The following is an 18,432-nucleotide window of genomic DNA, read 5'->3' on the forward strand; positions in this document are numbered from 1 at the left end:
ATTGGAATGGTTGTGCGACACAGGTTTATAAATATTGTAATGCATGGAAATGTAGACCAGTTTTATTTTTAGAAAAGACTGAATCCATTTGCTTTTCCTTAATTAATTAATGGAGGCATATTTGATTTTGCTAATTAGACATTTAAATATGATTTTTAATACGTTAGAATAATCCCAGTATTAGCTTCACAGTTAAAATAGACAGTAACCTAGACTCTGTCATGTTTTTTCTGAGTAGAAGTTTATAGTAAGTATAATCTAGCTATGTGTCTTCATCTTAAGGAAGTCTTTTGCTCTGAACTTTCAGGCACTCTTTGCAGTGTAGCTCTGTTAATTCTTAAGTTTTAAGTACCTGTATTAGCACAGTATTGGGCAGCATTGAGAAACTGACAGTTTGACTTTCTGAATGCAAGGAAAACAATGATTAGCTCTGTCTTTTAATATTCCTTCTAATAACTACGTGTAACCTGATTTAATTGACCCATATGTTTCTTTTTTCTGGCTGCTGCTTTGTTTTCCTTCAGTGCTGTGTTTTCCCCTTCCTCGAATGAGTGCTTAAAAAATTTTTCTTTTCTCTCTCTTCCCCACCCCTCCTCCCCCCAACTCTGATGGAAGGCGTTTGGTTATGACAGTATTTTATTATCTCTGGTTGTCTCCCTAAGGCCAAAATAAGAGAGTTGAATCTTAGTCCGTGATTCTGAATGGGTGCCGAGCAGAAAGCACTAACAGGGACTGGCCACAGCTTAGTTTCAGGTGTAGATTTATTAGAGCTGTGAGGGACCATAAATCTTGTCTTTCTTTCTCTTTCTTTGCACCTTTCTCTGCTGACGCTCATAGGGACCCGGGAAGTAGCATTTGGGCTTTAAAATGGGAGAACCTCAGGGATAGGGGTGGGATTTCAGTGACGTTGATCAGCAAACTATTCGTAATAAGAGTCTGTATTTATTAGTTGTTTGAGATTATTTGTAAATTGGATATTTAAGTCAAGAACTTGAGTATGTGTTGATGAATGTGTAGGCGAATGTGTAGGCTGTCACCTTGACGTGTAAAGTAATATGTGGTATTTATAATAGTTATTATAGTGGTATTTATAGTGGTATTTATAATAATAAAGTAATATGTGGTAAAGTAATATGTGGTATTACCAATATGTGGTATTTCCAATCTGCCCCCTAACGGGGCTCAGAGTACTCACTTACCAGGGATTTGTATTTAGGGTCTTCAGTAAAACATGGATTGGTTGACTGGATTTTTTTCCGAGCTTGTAGAAACAGGTCTTTATAGAAGTAATTTGTAAGGTTTTTTTTTTTTTCTCCTTTGGAAGTCTGAATTTGGTTAAATCTGAATTCTGCCACTTACTCTAAGTAAGCTAACCTCTCTGAGCCTTGATTTCCCATCTGTAAAGTGATGATGATCATAACTGCTCCTTAAGGGTTATTGTTAAGATTAATGTGAGCTAGAGAGAATGGAATGCTCATGATTTAAAATATTAAAATATTTAACTGGAGATATAGAGGCAGTTAAAAACCCTTTAAGAGATTAAAAAAACAGCTCTAGGTTATAAAAGTTCACAACACAGTAAACACGCTGAATCTCTGCAAATTTCTTTACTCAAAGAACATCAGTTTACTTTGTCATGAACCTGCAAATTTCAAGGACTTTTAAGATTCTCTTTCCTGTGAGAAATGCATGAATAATTTTTGGCAGGTGAGTTTTATATTTACTTGTTTTTATTGAAACTAAGGAAGATATTTGGCCTCACATGAAAGCTAAGTGATATAAATGCTGCTTGGAAACTAATGCAATATGAGTGACTTGCTTAATGTAAAACCTGCTAAGCAGTCACTCTTCACTTGCTGTGAAATTATTTGCTTCTAGATTAGCCCCAGAAATAAGAATATAGTATTATGCAAGAATGTTTTTGCTTTAGTAAATGGAAGTTGTCAGAGATTTCACCTGGAATTTGCTTATTCTTGCCTTTAGTTTTGTTAGAACTTTGGCCTTGAAATGCTACTCTTTACTTGTATGAAATGGATTTATCATTATTTTCATTAGTATTGTATTACATTGATAACGAAGCTGTGTATGTACTCCTTAATTAACTAGCTGTAAACTTGGCTGAGGTCATGATGTGAATGGCACATGGAACCAAAGAGAGGATCCTTGTCGCCATTTTAAGATTTGAAAATTAGATGTGTTTATACCCCGGAAGGAAAAAAATCCAATCAAGCACCATCTGTGTGTCCTGAGTACTTGTTCCCTCACCGTCTGTAATTAAAACACTTGTGCTGGGGACTTCCCTGGTGGTCCAGTTAAGGTCCGGTTAAGAATCCGTCTTGCAATGCAGGGGACGCTGGTTCGATCCTTGATCGGGAACTAAAATTCCACATACTGTGGGATCTACTGAGTATGTAGAACGCGCGTGCCACAACTACTGAGCCTGCGCGCCACAACTAGAGAGCCCGTGTGCCACAAGTACAGAGCCCTTGTGCTCTGGAGCCTGCGTGCCACAACTAGAGAGAAGCCCATGTGCCACAACTAGAGAAAAGCCTGCGCATCGCAACGAAAGATCCCACATGCCGCAGCTAAGACCTGACGCAGCCAAATAAATAAGTATTAAAAAAAAAACCTTGTGCTGGCTGCTTGGCTGAACCAGGGGTATATTATTAAACTGGCTAATTTATTTGGTCTAAAATGTTCTTTAGGGAATCAGTGAGTGACTTTAAATGTTCTTGCTGGGTCTGGGTCACCACATTCTCTGGGGTAAGCCAAGGAATGACAGTTCAGCAAATAAGTATTATGTATTATATGCCAACAAACCAACTTGTTGGAACCGGTTGTTAACTCGTTTGGGTTATGTTGGACAGCTTTTTTTTTTTTTAAGATGTATTTATTATTTATTTATTTATTTTAGGCTGCGTCGGGTCTTAGTTGTGGCACGTGGGATCTTTTATTGTTGCGGTGCGCGGGCTCTTTGTTGTGGTGTGCGGGCGTCTCTCTAGTGGTGGTGTGTGGGTTTTCTCTTCTCTAGTTGTGGCGCACACGTTCCAGAGCGTGAGGGCTCTGTAGTTTGCGGCACGTGAGCTCTAGTTGAGGTGCGAGAGCTCAGTAGTTGTGGCACACGGGCTTTAGTTGCCCGGCGGCATGTGGGATCTTAATTCCCTGACCAGGGATCGAACCCGCGTCCCGTGCATTGTAAGGTGATCCTGTTGGACAGCTTTGGCAGAGAGAGATTTAGTTATATCTTGTCCTGACTTTCTTCACTAGTTGAGCTATAAGCCTACCACTTCTAGAATGAGATTTAATGTGGTTATTGAACTTGATTCTTGCTGTGTATTCTTTTTAGCATTGATTCGTGTCTTCAGCGTGAAGGAGTAATCTCTTCGAGCTTTGCACTGACCTCTCAGAGGGCTACTGTGCCAGTTCTATTTTTGGCAAGGGAGGAAGGAATTTCTTCATACTTTCTAATGATACCAGGTGATACTGTGGTCTAGAAAAACAGAATTGCTAAACTTCGTTTTGAGATTCCAAGTGCTTTGATGTTTTGGAAGTAACCACTAGATTTGGACTTAGATGCCTGTGTTCACTTCAGTGAACACGTATTGAGTGTGTATCATGTGCCAAGTTCTTTGTCAGTCATCACCCTGAAGAAGGACAAAGTCTAATAGGGGCCAGCTTTACATGTAGTCAGAAACTAAGATAGTGCAACCAACATTTATAATAACAGACAGATGCACAAGGCATAGATGCTGTGTAGGTGATTATTTTTATTCAGGGTGAGGCAAGAGAGTTGGATTTTATGGAGGAGATGAAGACTGAGGATGGTTCAGGTAGATAAAGTTGGGCTTTAAAAAAAAAAAACAAAATCAGGTTTTTTGGGCATTCCAGGAAGAGAGAATGTAATTGTAGGAGGCATGATACGGCATGTATTAGGCAGCTTGGCACTGCAGGAATATAAATCACGAAGGGAGTAATGGCGGGAGATAAAGATAGAAAGGGATTCAGGGCTTGTATCTTGCAGGGTCTGACATACTGTAGTTTGGGGCTTTGAGTTTTTTCTGATGTGTAGTAATCAGCTTAAAGCAATTGACAAGATCTAAGCCAGGAGAATGAAAGGATGGAATTTAGTTAGCTCCCTCTGATAGCGATCTGGGGTTTGGATTGGAGAGGAGTAAAATTAGAGGTAGGAATACTAGTTAAGAAGGTTTAAAGAAGTTCCAGAATGAGTTTTAATTTAGTAAATTTGTGTAAAATGATGACATAATGAATGAAAGAATGACAAGGAGTTAAGGAAAGAGGAAATATCAGAGGGGCAGACTGTGTAATTGAGAGGACCTAGAGACTGATTGGTTATAAAAAGATGAGTAGGAGAGAATCATCTGGGTTTGGGGCTTGGGTTACTGATGTAGTCACCAAAAAGGACAATAAAGAATAAAGAACTGGATTTGAAGTGTTGGGAAAGAGGAGTTCAGTTTTGAGTGTGTTGAGGTTGAGGTACCAGTGAAGTATCTAGGTGGAGGTGGCCGGGAGGTAAGTAGATATAAAAATATGACGTGCAGTGGAGAGGCTGAGAGGAAAACCATAGACTTAGGAATCACCAGCGTGTAAGTGATGGTTGATGAAGGGAGAACACAGGGAGTGAGACATGAAGAGAAGAAACCCGGTGGTGGAATTCTGGGGGAACATGTCAATGTTGAAAGGCATTCTGAGGTAGCAGATACTGGGAATGAATAGGAAAAGTAGTAGGTTAGAAAGAAGGCATAGGGACTGAGAGAAGAAAGAACTTCATGAAGGAGTAGGTGTCAGTAATGTCCAAAGCCAGGAGCCACATGAGATCCTGATTGGCTTTGGAAGTTAGAAGGTCACTTGGCTTAGAGACGTTTGGGACAGAGGAGCATTTCTATTGGAACAGTAATTTGTAACCTACCTTCGCTGCTTACTTATTCTGTGACTTGGGAAAGTCTTTGGCTCTTTGTCTTTGGCTCTTTGTAAAGAGGTGGTTGGCCTCTTAGCGGGTTTCATTCTGTGATTGGTGGGGCTCCATGGGTTCAGAGAAGGCACTTTGAGGCTCATCAAGGAGATCAAGGGTCAGGTCAGATATTCGTTGGGGGAGAAGGTGCAGATAGTCTAGTCCTGATTCAAACAGAGCGGCTGGAGCAGCTTGAATTTGTATCTATTTTATCTATTTGACTTTAGTATCAGATTTTATTTGAAAAAACATAGTGCGGTATAAGAAACTTGAAAACTGCTTGCCTACAGAAGCCATAGTTAACCTTCAAGCATTAAAAGAGAGAGAATAAATAGCTGGTGATCAAAATTCCTCTACTAGGGCTTCCCTGGTGGCGCAATGGTTGAGAGTCCGCCTGCTGATGCAGGGGACATGGGTTCGTGCCCCGGTACGTGAAGATCCCACATGCCGTGGAGCGGCTGGGCCCGTGAGCCATGGCCGCTGGGCCTGTGCGTCCGGAGCCTGTGCTCCGCAACGGGAGAGGCCACAGCAGTGAGAGGCCCGTGTACCACAAAAAAAAAAAAAAAAAAAAAAAAATTCCTCTACTAGATGAAGATTATAATAGATGCTGACTTGCTTCATGACATAGATTTTATTCAGAGGTCAACATTAGTGTTCGAGTTTCTGTAATAATAATTATTCTTATTTTCATTAGGAATGAAAACTAAACTTCTAAATAACTGAATTCTAGGGACTTCCCTGGTGGTCTACTGGTTAAGACTCTGTGCTTCCACTGCAGGGGGCCCGGGTTCGATCCTGGGTTGGGGAGCTGCATGCCACATGGCGTGGCCAAAAAAAAAAAAAAACAAATTATGAGCTGAACAACCGAATTCTGTTTTACACTTTGTTCAAAAACGTTTTATGTGTCTTACCAGGTTCTGACTCAGAAGATCTTCTGGAAGAATTGCTGTGCTGTTTGATGCAGTTAATCACTGATATTCCACTCTTGTAAGTTCTGGCTAAGCCAGGATTCGTTTTATCTTCTTTGTATATTGAAGATGGTAATTGATCATGCTGAAGAGTTTGTGGGTTGTGGTGTAGTACTTTCATGTATGCTTTTTATGTATGCCTCCGTGTACATCCATGGGCTTCTTCTGTCTCTCTTGCCTAATATTTAGACTCTGACGACCTGTCATCAACACAAGAATTTTATGTTGTTGAGGGGAAAATAAGCTCTTTAGCAATACTGAGCATATGATAGGCACAGAATTAATCTCTGTAAACAAGGGTTTGAGAGGGAAACAGTTAAATCTAGTATATATGTGGTAGATGCAGGTAGTTTTCCACCCGTTATTTGTTCTCCCCTTCTTCCTTGCTTCCTGATTTTATTGCTATATCTGGCCTTTTTTGGAGAGGTCAGATTTCCATTTCTAGCCTTTCTTGAAGCTATGTGTGGTCAGTGAGATGTGGGGGGGAAGTCCTCAAATGAAACTTATGGGTGCAGCTCTTTAAGGGGACCTGACTCATCTAGGAGGCATACGTATATTTTTGTTTGTGAGAGCCCACTTTCCTGCTTTCTGGAATGTGGACAGGGTCTCTTTAGAGTTGTGTTGAACATCTTGGCACCAAGAGCTAAGAGACTCAGAGAAAATTCTGCTTTGATGTCATTGAGCTGCTGAACCAAAGTCATCAACTACTACACCTCCTCCCCCTACCCCATACCCCACCCTTGGAATTCTCATGTGAGGAAACTAGACCCTTATTTGTTTACACTGTTACAACTAGATTTCTGTCACTACAGCTGAATGCAGTCTCTGTGTGATTCAAAATGTCTGTTACTTTTAAAGCAGTTACTCTCAACCTTTTTTTCTTAATTGCCTCTCTGAAGTCCTAATGAAATTTGAATACTCCAGATACACTGAATATCTGTGTATTGTGCTATGGCCTTTTTGAGGGCCACACATCATTATAATATCTATGAAGTTTTTCACCTCTTAAGAACGAATTTTCACCCTCTTGAGGGTGATCTCGACCCCCGCATCGAGAATGCATATTCTATTTTATTTATTTTTTAATTTTTGGCCACACTGCACAGCATGCGGGATCTGAGTTCCCCGACCAGGGATCAAACCCATGCCCCTTGCAGTGGAAGCTTGGAGTCCTAACCACTGGACCACCAGGGAATTCCCGAGAATGCATATTTTAAAGGAATTATTTTTTGAAATAAAAAAGTAGATTTTTAAGATTTATCATCACAGAATCTCAGTCTATGTGGGGATATCGTTGGAAATGTGCCACTTGCCTGTGGCCCAAAAAGGAAAGACAGGTATTTGTGAGAAAACATGCTCCTGGCCTCTGTTGTGCACAAGTGCAGCATCCAAAATTGTAATACAGATTTAGGAATGAGAGCCACCAAAGCCTGTTGTGACTTGGTCTGGTGACGTGCAGCCTGGAAGGTAGGGCTGAGACAACTGAGGAATCACTGACAGGGACGGGCACGGGAAAAGTGTCCCAGGCAAGTTGAACTCTTGTGACAGACACAGCTCTTTGCATGCCTGGTATCCTTTCTCCCCTTCCTCTCCAATATTTTTGGGGGCAGGGTGTGCCCAGCTTAGTTTTCAGGCACTTTGGGAACTAAATATGGCTCTGTGACACAGTTTGAGCCAATTACACGTAAGCAGAAGTCATGAACTTGCAGAGCATGTACCTTCAGCCCGTTGCCCTTGGACCTTCTCTTCCTTCCTGGATGTGGAGGCAGTGTTTGGGCCATGTTGAAACTATGAAGATGGGCGCCACACACGAAGAACAGTGTCCCAGCAGTGTGGGATACTGATAAAGTTATAGAACCATTACACCAACCCTAGATGGCTTATCTTTGGATTTCTCCTTATGTGAAAAGAGCAAACAGTTATTTTGGTTAAGCCACTGTGGCTATTAGCTTTCTGTTACTTATGGTCAGATGTGGGAAGGGGAACACATATATTGCCTGCTATTTGCATATCACAGTATGTGTGGTGCTTCATGTGTTCCTGATTTAATTTTAAAAGTAACACTACCTCTATTACATTTGTTGTTACCAAATACCAGCAATTTTGTATATATCCTGAATGAGTGCCTTTTGTTGTTGTTGTTGTTGATAAAATGTCATGGTAAAGTTAAGGGGGATGGAAATGATAAATCCCTTTAGATAGTAAATAAGCTGTGAGTGAATACAGTAAATAGACCAGCCACTTAAACACTCTTGGGGAGGAAGCAGTGTTGTAATAAATCAAACATTTTAGTGTTTTATGTGTTTATACTTTTTAAATGAACTGAAAATGCACAGACAACCAGATGTCTTGTATTATGTACACTCAGCTTTAACCAGCTGCTGAAACAATTTCTTATGATTTAATGTTCTTGGAACTCCATCCTACAAAAAGGTTTGTCTTGGTAACAGTTTCCATGTGAAACCAACCTACTCTTTAAATGTTTCATCTACTATAACCATAGTGCAGGGTTACCAATCAGCTTATAATTTAAGGAGGAATGTTAACCTGTGAAAACTGAGGATGGTCTAGACACACCTGACTATCATCAGTCTCGCTATAAACGTTGAGGTTTAACGTTGGCATGCCAATGCTACATTAGCGGGTGAACAGCAAGAGGAAACTAATTTTAATCGCCATCGTGGGTAATGCAAAACTAGCTTAAACGTTTTGTTTGAGACTATGAAATCACTCTATTAATATTGAAAGCAAATGATTACCAAGAACAGAGGTAGATAGACATTTAGAAATCTATACATTTTAACTGATACTTCATCATTAAGAGAACAGGATCAACTGTGGAAGCTTAAACTCCCAGAATTTGTAGGAATTCATTTGTAATGAAAATGGACCTTTAAGTAGTAAGTGGATACTGCTTCTCAGTTTGGATTTCTTGATAAAATATTAATTCTCTGAGGTGTTAGTCTTCAAAGACAGATTCAAATTACACACCTTCCAGGAATCCTTCCTTAACACCACACCTCTCAGCGTTTATATATGTATTTAAAAGAAAGATTAAGTCAGGCACCGTCTTGTGACTTGACATTTTTTAGTGTATATTGGGTTGATCCAGTAGAATTGAAATGTCTTCCAAAAGTAAAACCTTGTCTTTAATTGTTATACCTTCTTGATCTCAAGGAGTTGAATGAGAGAGGAATAAGGTACGATAAAGGTATGTCCCTCAAGATACTAATGGAGAGTGTAATGGAACATGGTCGGCAGGCCAGGGTTGAAAGCACACACTTAGAATTTGTGACACTGGTTTGCTTCTTTCAGTGTTACCGTGAGGGTTGAATGAGACCCCGTGATTCTTCCCAGTGATGGAGTTTAGGTGGGGCCCTAGCAGCATAAGCAGTTACCTTGTATGGGCCTAATACTTACATTTTGAGGACTGCTTATGATGCTTTTTTATTATGAAATAGAGTTTATTTCGAGAACTTGAACTGGATGTCTTTCCTTGTCTTTTTGTCTCTGTTCGTTGCTATTGTTTTTGTCAAAGCTATCACTCTTAGCTGTTTACAATGATGCCATTGTGAAGAACAGGCCCTACTCCTTGCCTCTGTGCCCTCACTCTGGACACGTCCTGAGAGGTCTGCTTAGAGTGGGCCTTTCTGTGGGCTCCAGCCCCTTCCTCTGAGATCCATTTATGTGTCTTCTCCTTTATCCACCTGTGAGCTCAGTAAGGAGGATTGGGACGGCTTAATTCTCAGCCTGGCCCTGGTGGGCAGATTTTTTAATTCTATAATTTAAGAAACTTTAGTTTTTTCATGTTATATATTGATAAAGATACCATATTCAAACTGGATTGCCTTCACCGCCTTTTCCAGGAGTGTGTGTATGTCTGTGTAGTGGGACTTTGCTGCTTCAGTGCAGGGGTATCTGATGTCATCTGCTGACCTTGTCCATGTTACTCATTCTGCTTCAGTAACGCTGGTGTCCTTGCTAATTTGGAACATGCCAACCCACTGCTGTCTTCAAGGCCTTCGACCTTCCTTCTGCTGCCTTGCATATCTCTCTTCAGACATCTGCATGGCTCTTGTCCTGACCTCCTTCAAGCTTCCTTCTGCTCAAAGTTCTGCTTCTTAGAAACAGCCGCTCTGACTACCCTAAAATAGCACGCTTCTCATTTTCTGTCCATTTTTTAAAAAAATATTTATTTATTTATTTGGCTGTGCCTGGTCTTAGTTGCAGCATGCAGGATCCTTAGCTGCAGCATGTGGGATCTAGTTCCCTGACCAGGGAATGAACCTGGGCCCCTGCATTGGGAGTGTGGAGTCCTAGCCTTTGGACCACCAGGGAAGTCCCTTTCTGTCCTTTTATCATGCTTTATTTTTTTGTCCTAATACTTATCACTGCTTCTAATTAATTAATTTATTCATTTTTGGCTGCATTGGGTCTTCGTTGCTACGCGCGGGCTTTCTCTAGTTGCAGCGAGCAGGGGCTGCTCTTCGTTGTGGTGCGTGGACTTCTCATTGCAGTGGCTTCTCTTGTTGCAGAGCAGGCTCTAGGCGCGTGGGCTTCAGTAGTTGCAGTAGTCGGGCTCAGTAGTTGTGGCTTGTGGGCTCTAGAGTGCAGGCTCAGTAGTTGTGGCGCATGGGCTTAGTTGCTCTGTGGCATGTGGGATCTTCCCGGACCAGGGCTCGAACCCGTGTCCCCTGTACTGGCAGGCAGATTCTTAACGACTGTGCCACTAGGGAAGCTCGTATCACTGCTTTTCATACGAAATTGGAATGAAAGCTACATGAAAACAAGGGCTCTTCCTGCGTTAACATTTGTTTTGCTCACTGCTGTCCCCTTAGTACTCAGGTTAGCCTGGCAAGTGGAAGACTCAAAAAATATTTGTTGAATGAGTAAATCCGTGGGAGCACAACCTATTCAATGTGCTTAAATATTTTGTTTGTTTCTCATCATCTGGTCTATATGGAAACACAGTAGTGTGCTAAGGCATATTCCATTGCAGATATAGTGGCTCAAAGCCCCTTGCAGTTGGTACGTTATATTATAAACACTAGGTATCTTATAGACCTTAGCAGTGGAAAGAGGCTACTAGAAACCGAAACACTGAGAAATTACATCTGACAATATTTAAGGAAATGGTATATTAATTAGCTATAAATGCTGACTAGTCTGGAGCCATTTAGTTTAGGGATGGACAGTCAGCATTGTATCTCAGTAGTCCCCCAGATGATCCCTTCACAATATAATAATTTCCTTTTCATTAAGTTCATCCACGAAAACATATGTTATGAATATACTAAACTATGTGTATTTACGGTACTGGGCCCTGGGCAAAGAAAGGCATGACTTTGGAAGAGCTTAGAGATGGATAGATGCGTAGAAAGATAGCCCAGTAAGAGGAACAACTGATCCATGCTGCAGTCATTGGGAGCTGTAGTGATGAGCAGCGGCCAGGTCTTCAAGGAGGCAGAAAGGAGCTGCATAGGGACCTCTTGGATGCGTCTAATGTGTTTGGAGAATCACAAGTGTATTCGTTTGATTAGAGGGGAGGGTTTGTGGGAGACTAGGGCTGGAGAAGCTGTGTGGTTTGATGGAGTAAAGACTTGAATGTTAAAAGGACTAAATGTTTGATTAGGTTTAGGGTTCTCTTTATTAAGATATTAAAGAACATAATATATATATTTTAGAGCTAGTTCTCTGAAATCCATTTTGGATGTATTTGGGGAGGGATGAAACTGATTAAGAATCTTATTGGTAAAATTAACTTTACTGGATTTATGAAATGTAATGAAATACACATTTATTCGACCCATAGTTGTTGGTATTGGCTTAGATGTTATACTTTGGAAAATCTGAATATTGAAAACTTTTGGTGGCAATGGTGAAGTAGGTGGTTCAAGAACCTGAAGAGCCATAAACAGTTTCTTTATGAAGTCTGCAAGTTTTTGAGAGTGAAAGAACTGGAGAGACCCACGTTGGCAGTGAACGGCCTAACTGTTGGGAAAATGTCTTTGTACGGCCCTGCATGTTGATACCCAGACTCTTCTCAAATCCAGCCTCAGCAGAGTGGGTAGCTAAAACAAGTCAGCATTTAAGTTTTAGGTGCTGTAAAGTAAATATCTGGTGTAGCTTTCTGATTGAATTAGATGTTTAAGACATTACAAGCACTGAATTAAAGATGATAGCATTTTCAAATACCAAAACAGAATTAAGTTCACAGTAGCTTATTAGTTTGAAAATTGATTTCTGGTGCCTCTGGGAAAAAAATCCCGGTTAAAAAATTTTAATATGTAAGCCTTTACCAGGTTTATTGAAGAAATCTGACTGAGATATATCCAGTACCACAAATGTTGATATTATAAACTATGTGCTCAGATTGTTCATAATTGCATTATTGAGTGTTGCCAAGAAGTGTAGGAGACATTATGTATTAGGAAAAAACACCACTAATTCTGCATCCAGAAGGTAGTGTTTGAGTCCTAGCATTACCACTCATCAGCATTGTCACTCCAGGCCTCAGTTTTCTCATTTTAAAATTGGGGTTCGTAGATCATAGACTGTCGCTTGGAAAAGACATTTGAACACATCTGGTTCAGTTGTTTAATAGTTTAGATGTGGAGATTGAAGTGCTTGAGTTTGGAGATCAACTCATGTAGCCATTGAAGGAACAGCCAGGCAAGTTGTTAGTTTAATACACCATGTCCTGAGCTGCAGTAGAGGGGCCTGCAGCTGAGAGGGAGCATCTCATCCTGGGATGAGGTGTGTCTAGCGCTCTCACTGCCTACTCTGTTGCTTAGGATTGCGTTGAAGACCAAAGTAATGCACTGGAAAGTGCTTTTATAAATTTTAAAATGCTTTATGATTATAAAACTGTGTTGCTTTACACATACTAAGTACTTAAGAAAAACAATATGTTTGCTTCTGAGTCAATTTTCCTATTTTAAACTTCTCAGTAAAAAGTAATAGCACTTGGTCATTAACAAGTATAGTGGTCATAGGACGCAGCATGTCTGAGATTCAAAAGAACAAGGCTGAATAGTTTGTGTGGGAACCGAAGTAAGTTCCTGTTGGGTCAGGCTGCTTGGAGGAGCTTCTCTGACTGCTTTGGAGGACTGGTTCTAGGCTGGCATTAGGTGTGAGAGATTAGCAGCAGCTAAAGCAGAGTCCTGAATCCTGACTGTCATTTTGCCTGTGTTTGCATGTTTCCTTGTAAGTTGTGGACTATTTAGAGGCGTATAATCATTGAATATTTTAGAACTAGAATTAAGCTTATTTTATACATTTTCATTTTATGTATAATGGCACTGAAGTAGAGAGAAAGGAAGTGACTTTCCTAAGGTCAGTTTGCAAGATTCTTAGGTAGCTCAGCCCTGAAAATGTTGAATCTCTGCCTTCAAAGAATTTCTACTCTTATGAAAGCAAGACTGGTACAGGATGCTTTTGTTAATTTCTTTTGCTGTTATTAATACACGTATAGCAAAATATGAATGAGGTGGTTTGATACTAATAACTACAACTTTTAATTCTACCAACAGTCAAACAATTGATTTTCTTTTCCTTTTTAATTTTTTGTGTTACTTATATAAGTTAATTCTTTACAGAGTGATTTCTTTTTTGGGCACAGTCCAGATTGCATTACCTTTGGATATTTCATGCTAGTCATTAATGCTGATGCAATTATTTTAAATTGTAACGTATGTATGCACATGGTTTGGGAAGACAATCAAATAGCACAAAGGGCTTATGATGAGAACAAATCTCCTTGTCCTATATCCCTTTGCTCTCCAGAGACAGTCATTTTTTGTTTTTGACTATTCTGGTGGTTTATATAAATCTTTACCCTTATCTTACCTTTATATGTATTTCTAAATAATATGACACTATTTCTTTTTATTTTTTAATTAAAGGCTTTATTTTTCAGAGCAATTTTAGATTCACAGCAAAATTGGGCAGGAAGTACAGAGTATTCCCATACCCTTCCTCCCACACATAGCCTCCCCTGTTATCAACATTTCTCACCACAGTGGTACATTTGTTACAGTGGATGAACCTACATTATCGCCCAAGTCATAGTGTACATTAGGGTTCACTTTTGGTGTGTTGTACAGTCAGTGGGTTTTGACATGTGCATAATGACATGTATCCACCATTACAATATCATAAGTGTACTTTCACTGCCCTAAAAATCCTGTGTGTTCTGCCTGTTCATCCCTCCCACGCCCTTAACCCTTGGTCACCCCACTGATCCTTTTACTGTTTCCGTATTTTCACCTTCTCTAGAGTGTCATATAGTTGGAATCCTACAGTTCGTAGCTTTTTTAGATTGGCTTCGTTCACTTAGCAACATGCATTTAAGGTTCCTCTGTGTTCGTGGCTTAGTAGTTCATTTCTTTTTAGCACTGAATAATACTCCATTGTCTGGATGTAGTACATATACATACATTCACTTAATGCATATATACAGATATAGTCCTCATTTAAGTCTTAGAATTGGAGTTAAGTGTGACCATTTTAAAATTTGATAAAAATATAATAAATTTGGTAAAAACTTGTTCCCTAAAGGGAGTATATCATTTATAGTCCCACCAAAAACATTTAACAGAGCCTTGCCAATATTGTGTATTATAAAATTTTTCGTGTGCTAAAAATGGAAATCATATTGTGATCTTTATATGCATTCACTCATTACAAGTGAGGCTGACCATCTCTTCATATATTTAAAAGCCATTCATAACTTTCGATGAAAGTTTAGCAATCATTTCTAGTTCTTGAGAGCTCTTTCTCTCTGATTGTTCTTTGTTTATGAATGTTCTTTGTTTAAGCTGGCATAATTGCAATTTGGACACCCACATAACAATTTTGGTATATTTGCTTTATTATTATGTATCCACCTTATCAATCTATCTTAACTTTTGGTTTTTTAGAATATTTTTAAAACCTCTTTTTGGTTGAGCTTTATTTCAAGAAGGTATGTGGCTATATTTTATACATTTGATGCACTGTTACATATATAGCATTAGTTCTTTGAGAAGCCGTAAAAACATGGAATGGATATTTGAGTTTATTTGATCCACTCCATTAATTTTTATGTATGATGAAGCTGACAGATAAGGTGACTGATAAAGGTAACGAATGACAGTTCTGATACTAGAATGCAGATTTCTTGGTGCCTAACCTTCAGGCACTTTCTGTTCCATTGTTAATACTTTTATAAATGAGGAGTATTACCATGTCTTCGATTTTGTTGACTTTTAAAACTAGCCATTACTGCTGTTGACCGTATCTGTAATACACGGTACCACTTTGTAGTCTTTCCTCACATTTCACTTTTGGAATCTCCCTGTTGGCATGACATTGATATTTCTAATTTTTGGTCTTAATCCTTTGAACTTGTCAGTTGTTTTTGTTAAACTTACGTTCCATTTACAGTACTGTCAGTTTCTTATCCAATAGCAAGTCAAAGGAGGATGGTTTTTTCTCTTGCATATTCGTTGACTTTGACCTTAGCCAACACTAACACCCATTTCATGAAGGCTTTTGTCTTTATCCAAGTGTTCCACTCTGCCCTAGCAGAGCACTGCAAGGTCATGGCGCCTTTGTTTTCTTCACATGAAATTAATAACTTGCTCCAACAGTAGTTTGTTCTAGGACATTTCCAGCCCAGATGGTGGAAAGTTCTTGTGATAATATGGCAGCCGAAGCAACATTTTGGCTTTTTAAAGTTGACTTTGTTTTGGCGATTGTGTGATGAAAATCTTCTGAAGATTATGCAAGGACGTTAAACAAGAAAGATCTGTTGGCTTAAAACATTTTTCATCTTTTAAAAACCACCACACTCAGCATGGTAGAATTTTGGTTTCTTTCAAGTATTGGCCTGTCTTGGCTCTTTTCCTTGATTATTTGGCACTTAAGATAGCCCAATTAATGGATTTAAAATTTTGTTTCCACAGGAATAAAACGTTGCTTTGAATTCCTTTTTTTGAGCATCATAGAAAGTTACAGCAAGAATTGACATTAGAGGTCATCTTGCCCAATGTACTTATTTACAAATAAGAAAACTGAGACCCAGAGGAGTTATTTTTTGAAGTTAATAGAGTGAGTTTAATAGAGAACTTAGAAACAGATCCTAGGTTTTCTCACTTGGGGTCAGTGACTCTTTCAGTGTACCACAATATGATTTAGTTTTTGTTTATTCTTATTTCAGTGTCATCAGATTTTAATCAGTAAATTTTGATTTTATAATTTATGATAATCCTGTTTTTAGTTCTTGATTAATTTCATTTTCAAACAGGTGATACATTTATGTTGTTCAGATACCAAACACGTAAAAGTGTACATGAACAATCTCCTGGCTGTCCTTGTTCCCCATCTCTCCAGCCTTCTCATTTGTCTCCCTAGTAGCCACTGTTCATTCTTAGTTTCATATGTATCCTTCCTGAAATTTTTCATGCATATATATTCAATTACGAATTTAGATTTTTATTTCCCCCTGTATTCATATAAAAGGTTGGAAATTATACCTAGTGTTTTGAATTTTCCTCTTTTTCCAGTTAGCAGTCTATCCTGGCAGTTCCTGTATACAAGCATTCAGAGAGCTTTCTCATTTCTGTCTTTTAAGTAACAACTTTATTGAGATATAATTCAAATACCCCAAAATTTACCCTTTCAAAGTATATATTTAAGTGGTTTTTAGTATATTCACAAAAGTTGCGAAACTATCACTGCTCTCTAATTCCAGAATTTCATTACCTCAAAGAGAACCCCTATACCCATTAGCAGTCATTTCCCATTTCCCCCTCCCTCCTGTCCCAGTAACCACTAATCTGCTTCCTGTCTCTATAGGTTTGCCCTTTACGGACATTTCATATAAATAGAATCATATGATGCGTGGCCTTTTGTATCTGGCTTCTTTTATTTAGTGTAATGTGTTCAAGGTTCATCCATGTTATAGCATGCCCCAGTACTTCATTCCTTTTTATTGCTGAAAACTATTCCATAGTATGTATATACCACATTTTGTTTATCCATTCATCCAGTTGATAAATATTGGGGTTGTTTCTACTTTCTGAATAGTGCTGCTGTGAGCATTCATGTACAAGATTTTGTGTGGACGTAGTTTTCAGTTCTCGGGTATGTATCTAGGAGTAAAATTGCTAGGTCATATGATAACTCTGTATTTAACTTTTTGAGTAACTGCCAAACTTTTCCTCAGTGGTTCCCTCATTTTACATTCCCACCAGCCGTGTATGTGAGTTTTGATTTCTCTACATCCTTTCTCATTTGTTTTTAAAAGTTGCATTATATTCTGTTGTAGGTCAATATCAGTTTATATTTAATCATCCCCCTATTGAAAGACATTAGAATTGTTAACATTTTTTGCTAATATCCTGTGCTCATTCTCATTTTGGCACCTTTATTGTATCTATTTCTAGGACGAGTTTTACATTAGAAAGGTTAGTCCTTTGTGACATAAATTTAAAGTACATTTTTTTTCTAAGTTTGCTTTTTGACTTACTTGCTTTTAGTATATGTTTGTTTTTGCCATGATACATTTTTAAAAACTATTTTTGAGAATTTGAATTTATTGGGGCTTCCCTGGTGGCGCAGTGGTTGAGAATCTGCCTGCTAATGCAGGGGACACGGGTTCGAGCCCTGGTCTGGGAAGATCCCACATGCCGTGGAGCAACTAGGCCTGTGAGCCACAACTACTGAGCCTGCGCGTCTGGAGCCTATGCTCCGCAACAAGAGAGGCCGCAACAGTGAGAGGCCTGTGCACCGCGATGAAGAGTGGCCCCCGCTCGCCGCAACTAGAGAAAGCCCTTGCACAGAAACGAAGACCCAACACAGCCAAAAATAAATAAATAAATAATTAAAAAAAAAAAAGAATTTGAGTTTATCAATCTGTTACAGCTTTTAGGCCTTTCAGGCTTGTTGTTATCTTTTTGGGCTCATCTCTTACTACTCTCCTTCTTGCAGATTTCATTCTAACCCCACTGACCTCTTTGCTGTTCTTTAAGTATGCTAGGTGTGTTCCTACCTCAGGGCCTTTGTGTGTGCTGGTCCCTCTCCCTGGAAGACTTTTCCCTTGCTTCCTTATTTCTTTCAAGTCTTTGTTCAAATGTGAACTTCTTGTTGAGTCTTCCTATTTAAAATTGTAACACACCCGTGATAGATGTCAAATTTTGGGGTACTGAAATATGAATTCACTTTTTAATGATTATAACAGATTAGGTGAATGTTAGAATGCTGTTTGTTTTTTATGATGGAACAAAAATTTCTAGGTGTAAAACCTTTCAAATAGTGCTTAAATGCTTTTAATGCTAAATGCTTTTAATGAGACTGAATCTGTGACTCTGTGCCCTTTGCCAGTATTTAAACACTTAACTTATGTCTTTGGCAAGTGTGATGGTTAATTTTGTGTGACAGGTTGAGCTGAGGGATGCCCAGATGTCAAACATTATTTCATTTTTTCTGGATGTGGCTGTGAGTGTGTTTCTG

General features: G+C 39.1%; 1 protein-coding gene across 2 annotated transcripts in view; it reads left to right on the forward strand.

The window, feature by feature from the left end:
• Window positions 1-18,432, forward strand: part of DYM (dymeclin) — a 377,292-nt gene that overhangs the window by 66,855 nt on the left and 292,005 nt on the right. For both annotated transcript variants that reach the window (XM_079941933.1, XM_079941932.1), the window contains exon 6: window positions 5,884-5,956. In XM_079941933.1, the coding sequence (XP_079798059.1) occupies window positions 5,884-5,956 (73 nt within the window). The remainder of the gene's footprint in view (window positions 1-5,883; window positions 5,957-18,432) is intronic.

Source organism: Stenella coeruleoalba (assembly GCF_951394435.1).
Source record: "Stenella coeruleoalba genome assembly, chromosome: 14".
NCBI classification, from domain to species: Eukaryota; Metazoa; Chordata; class Mammalia; order Artiodactyla; family Delphinidae; genus Stenella; species Stenella coeruleoalba.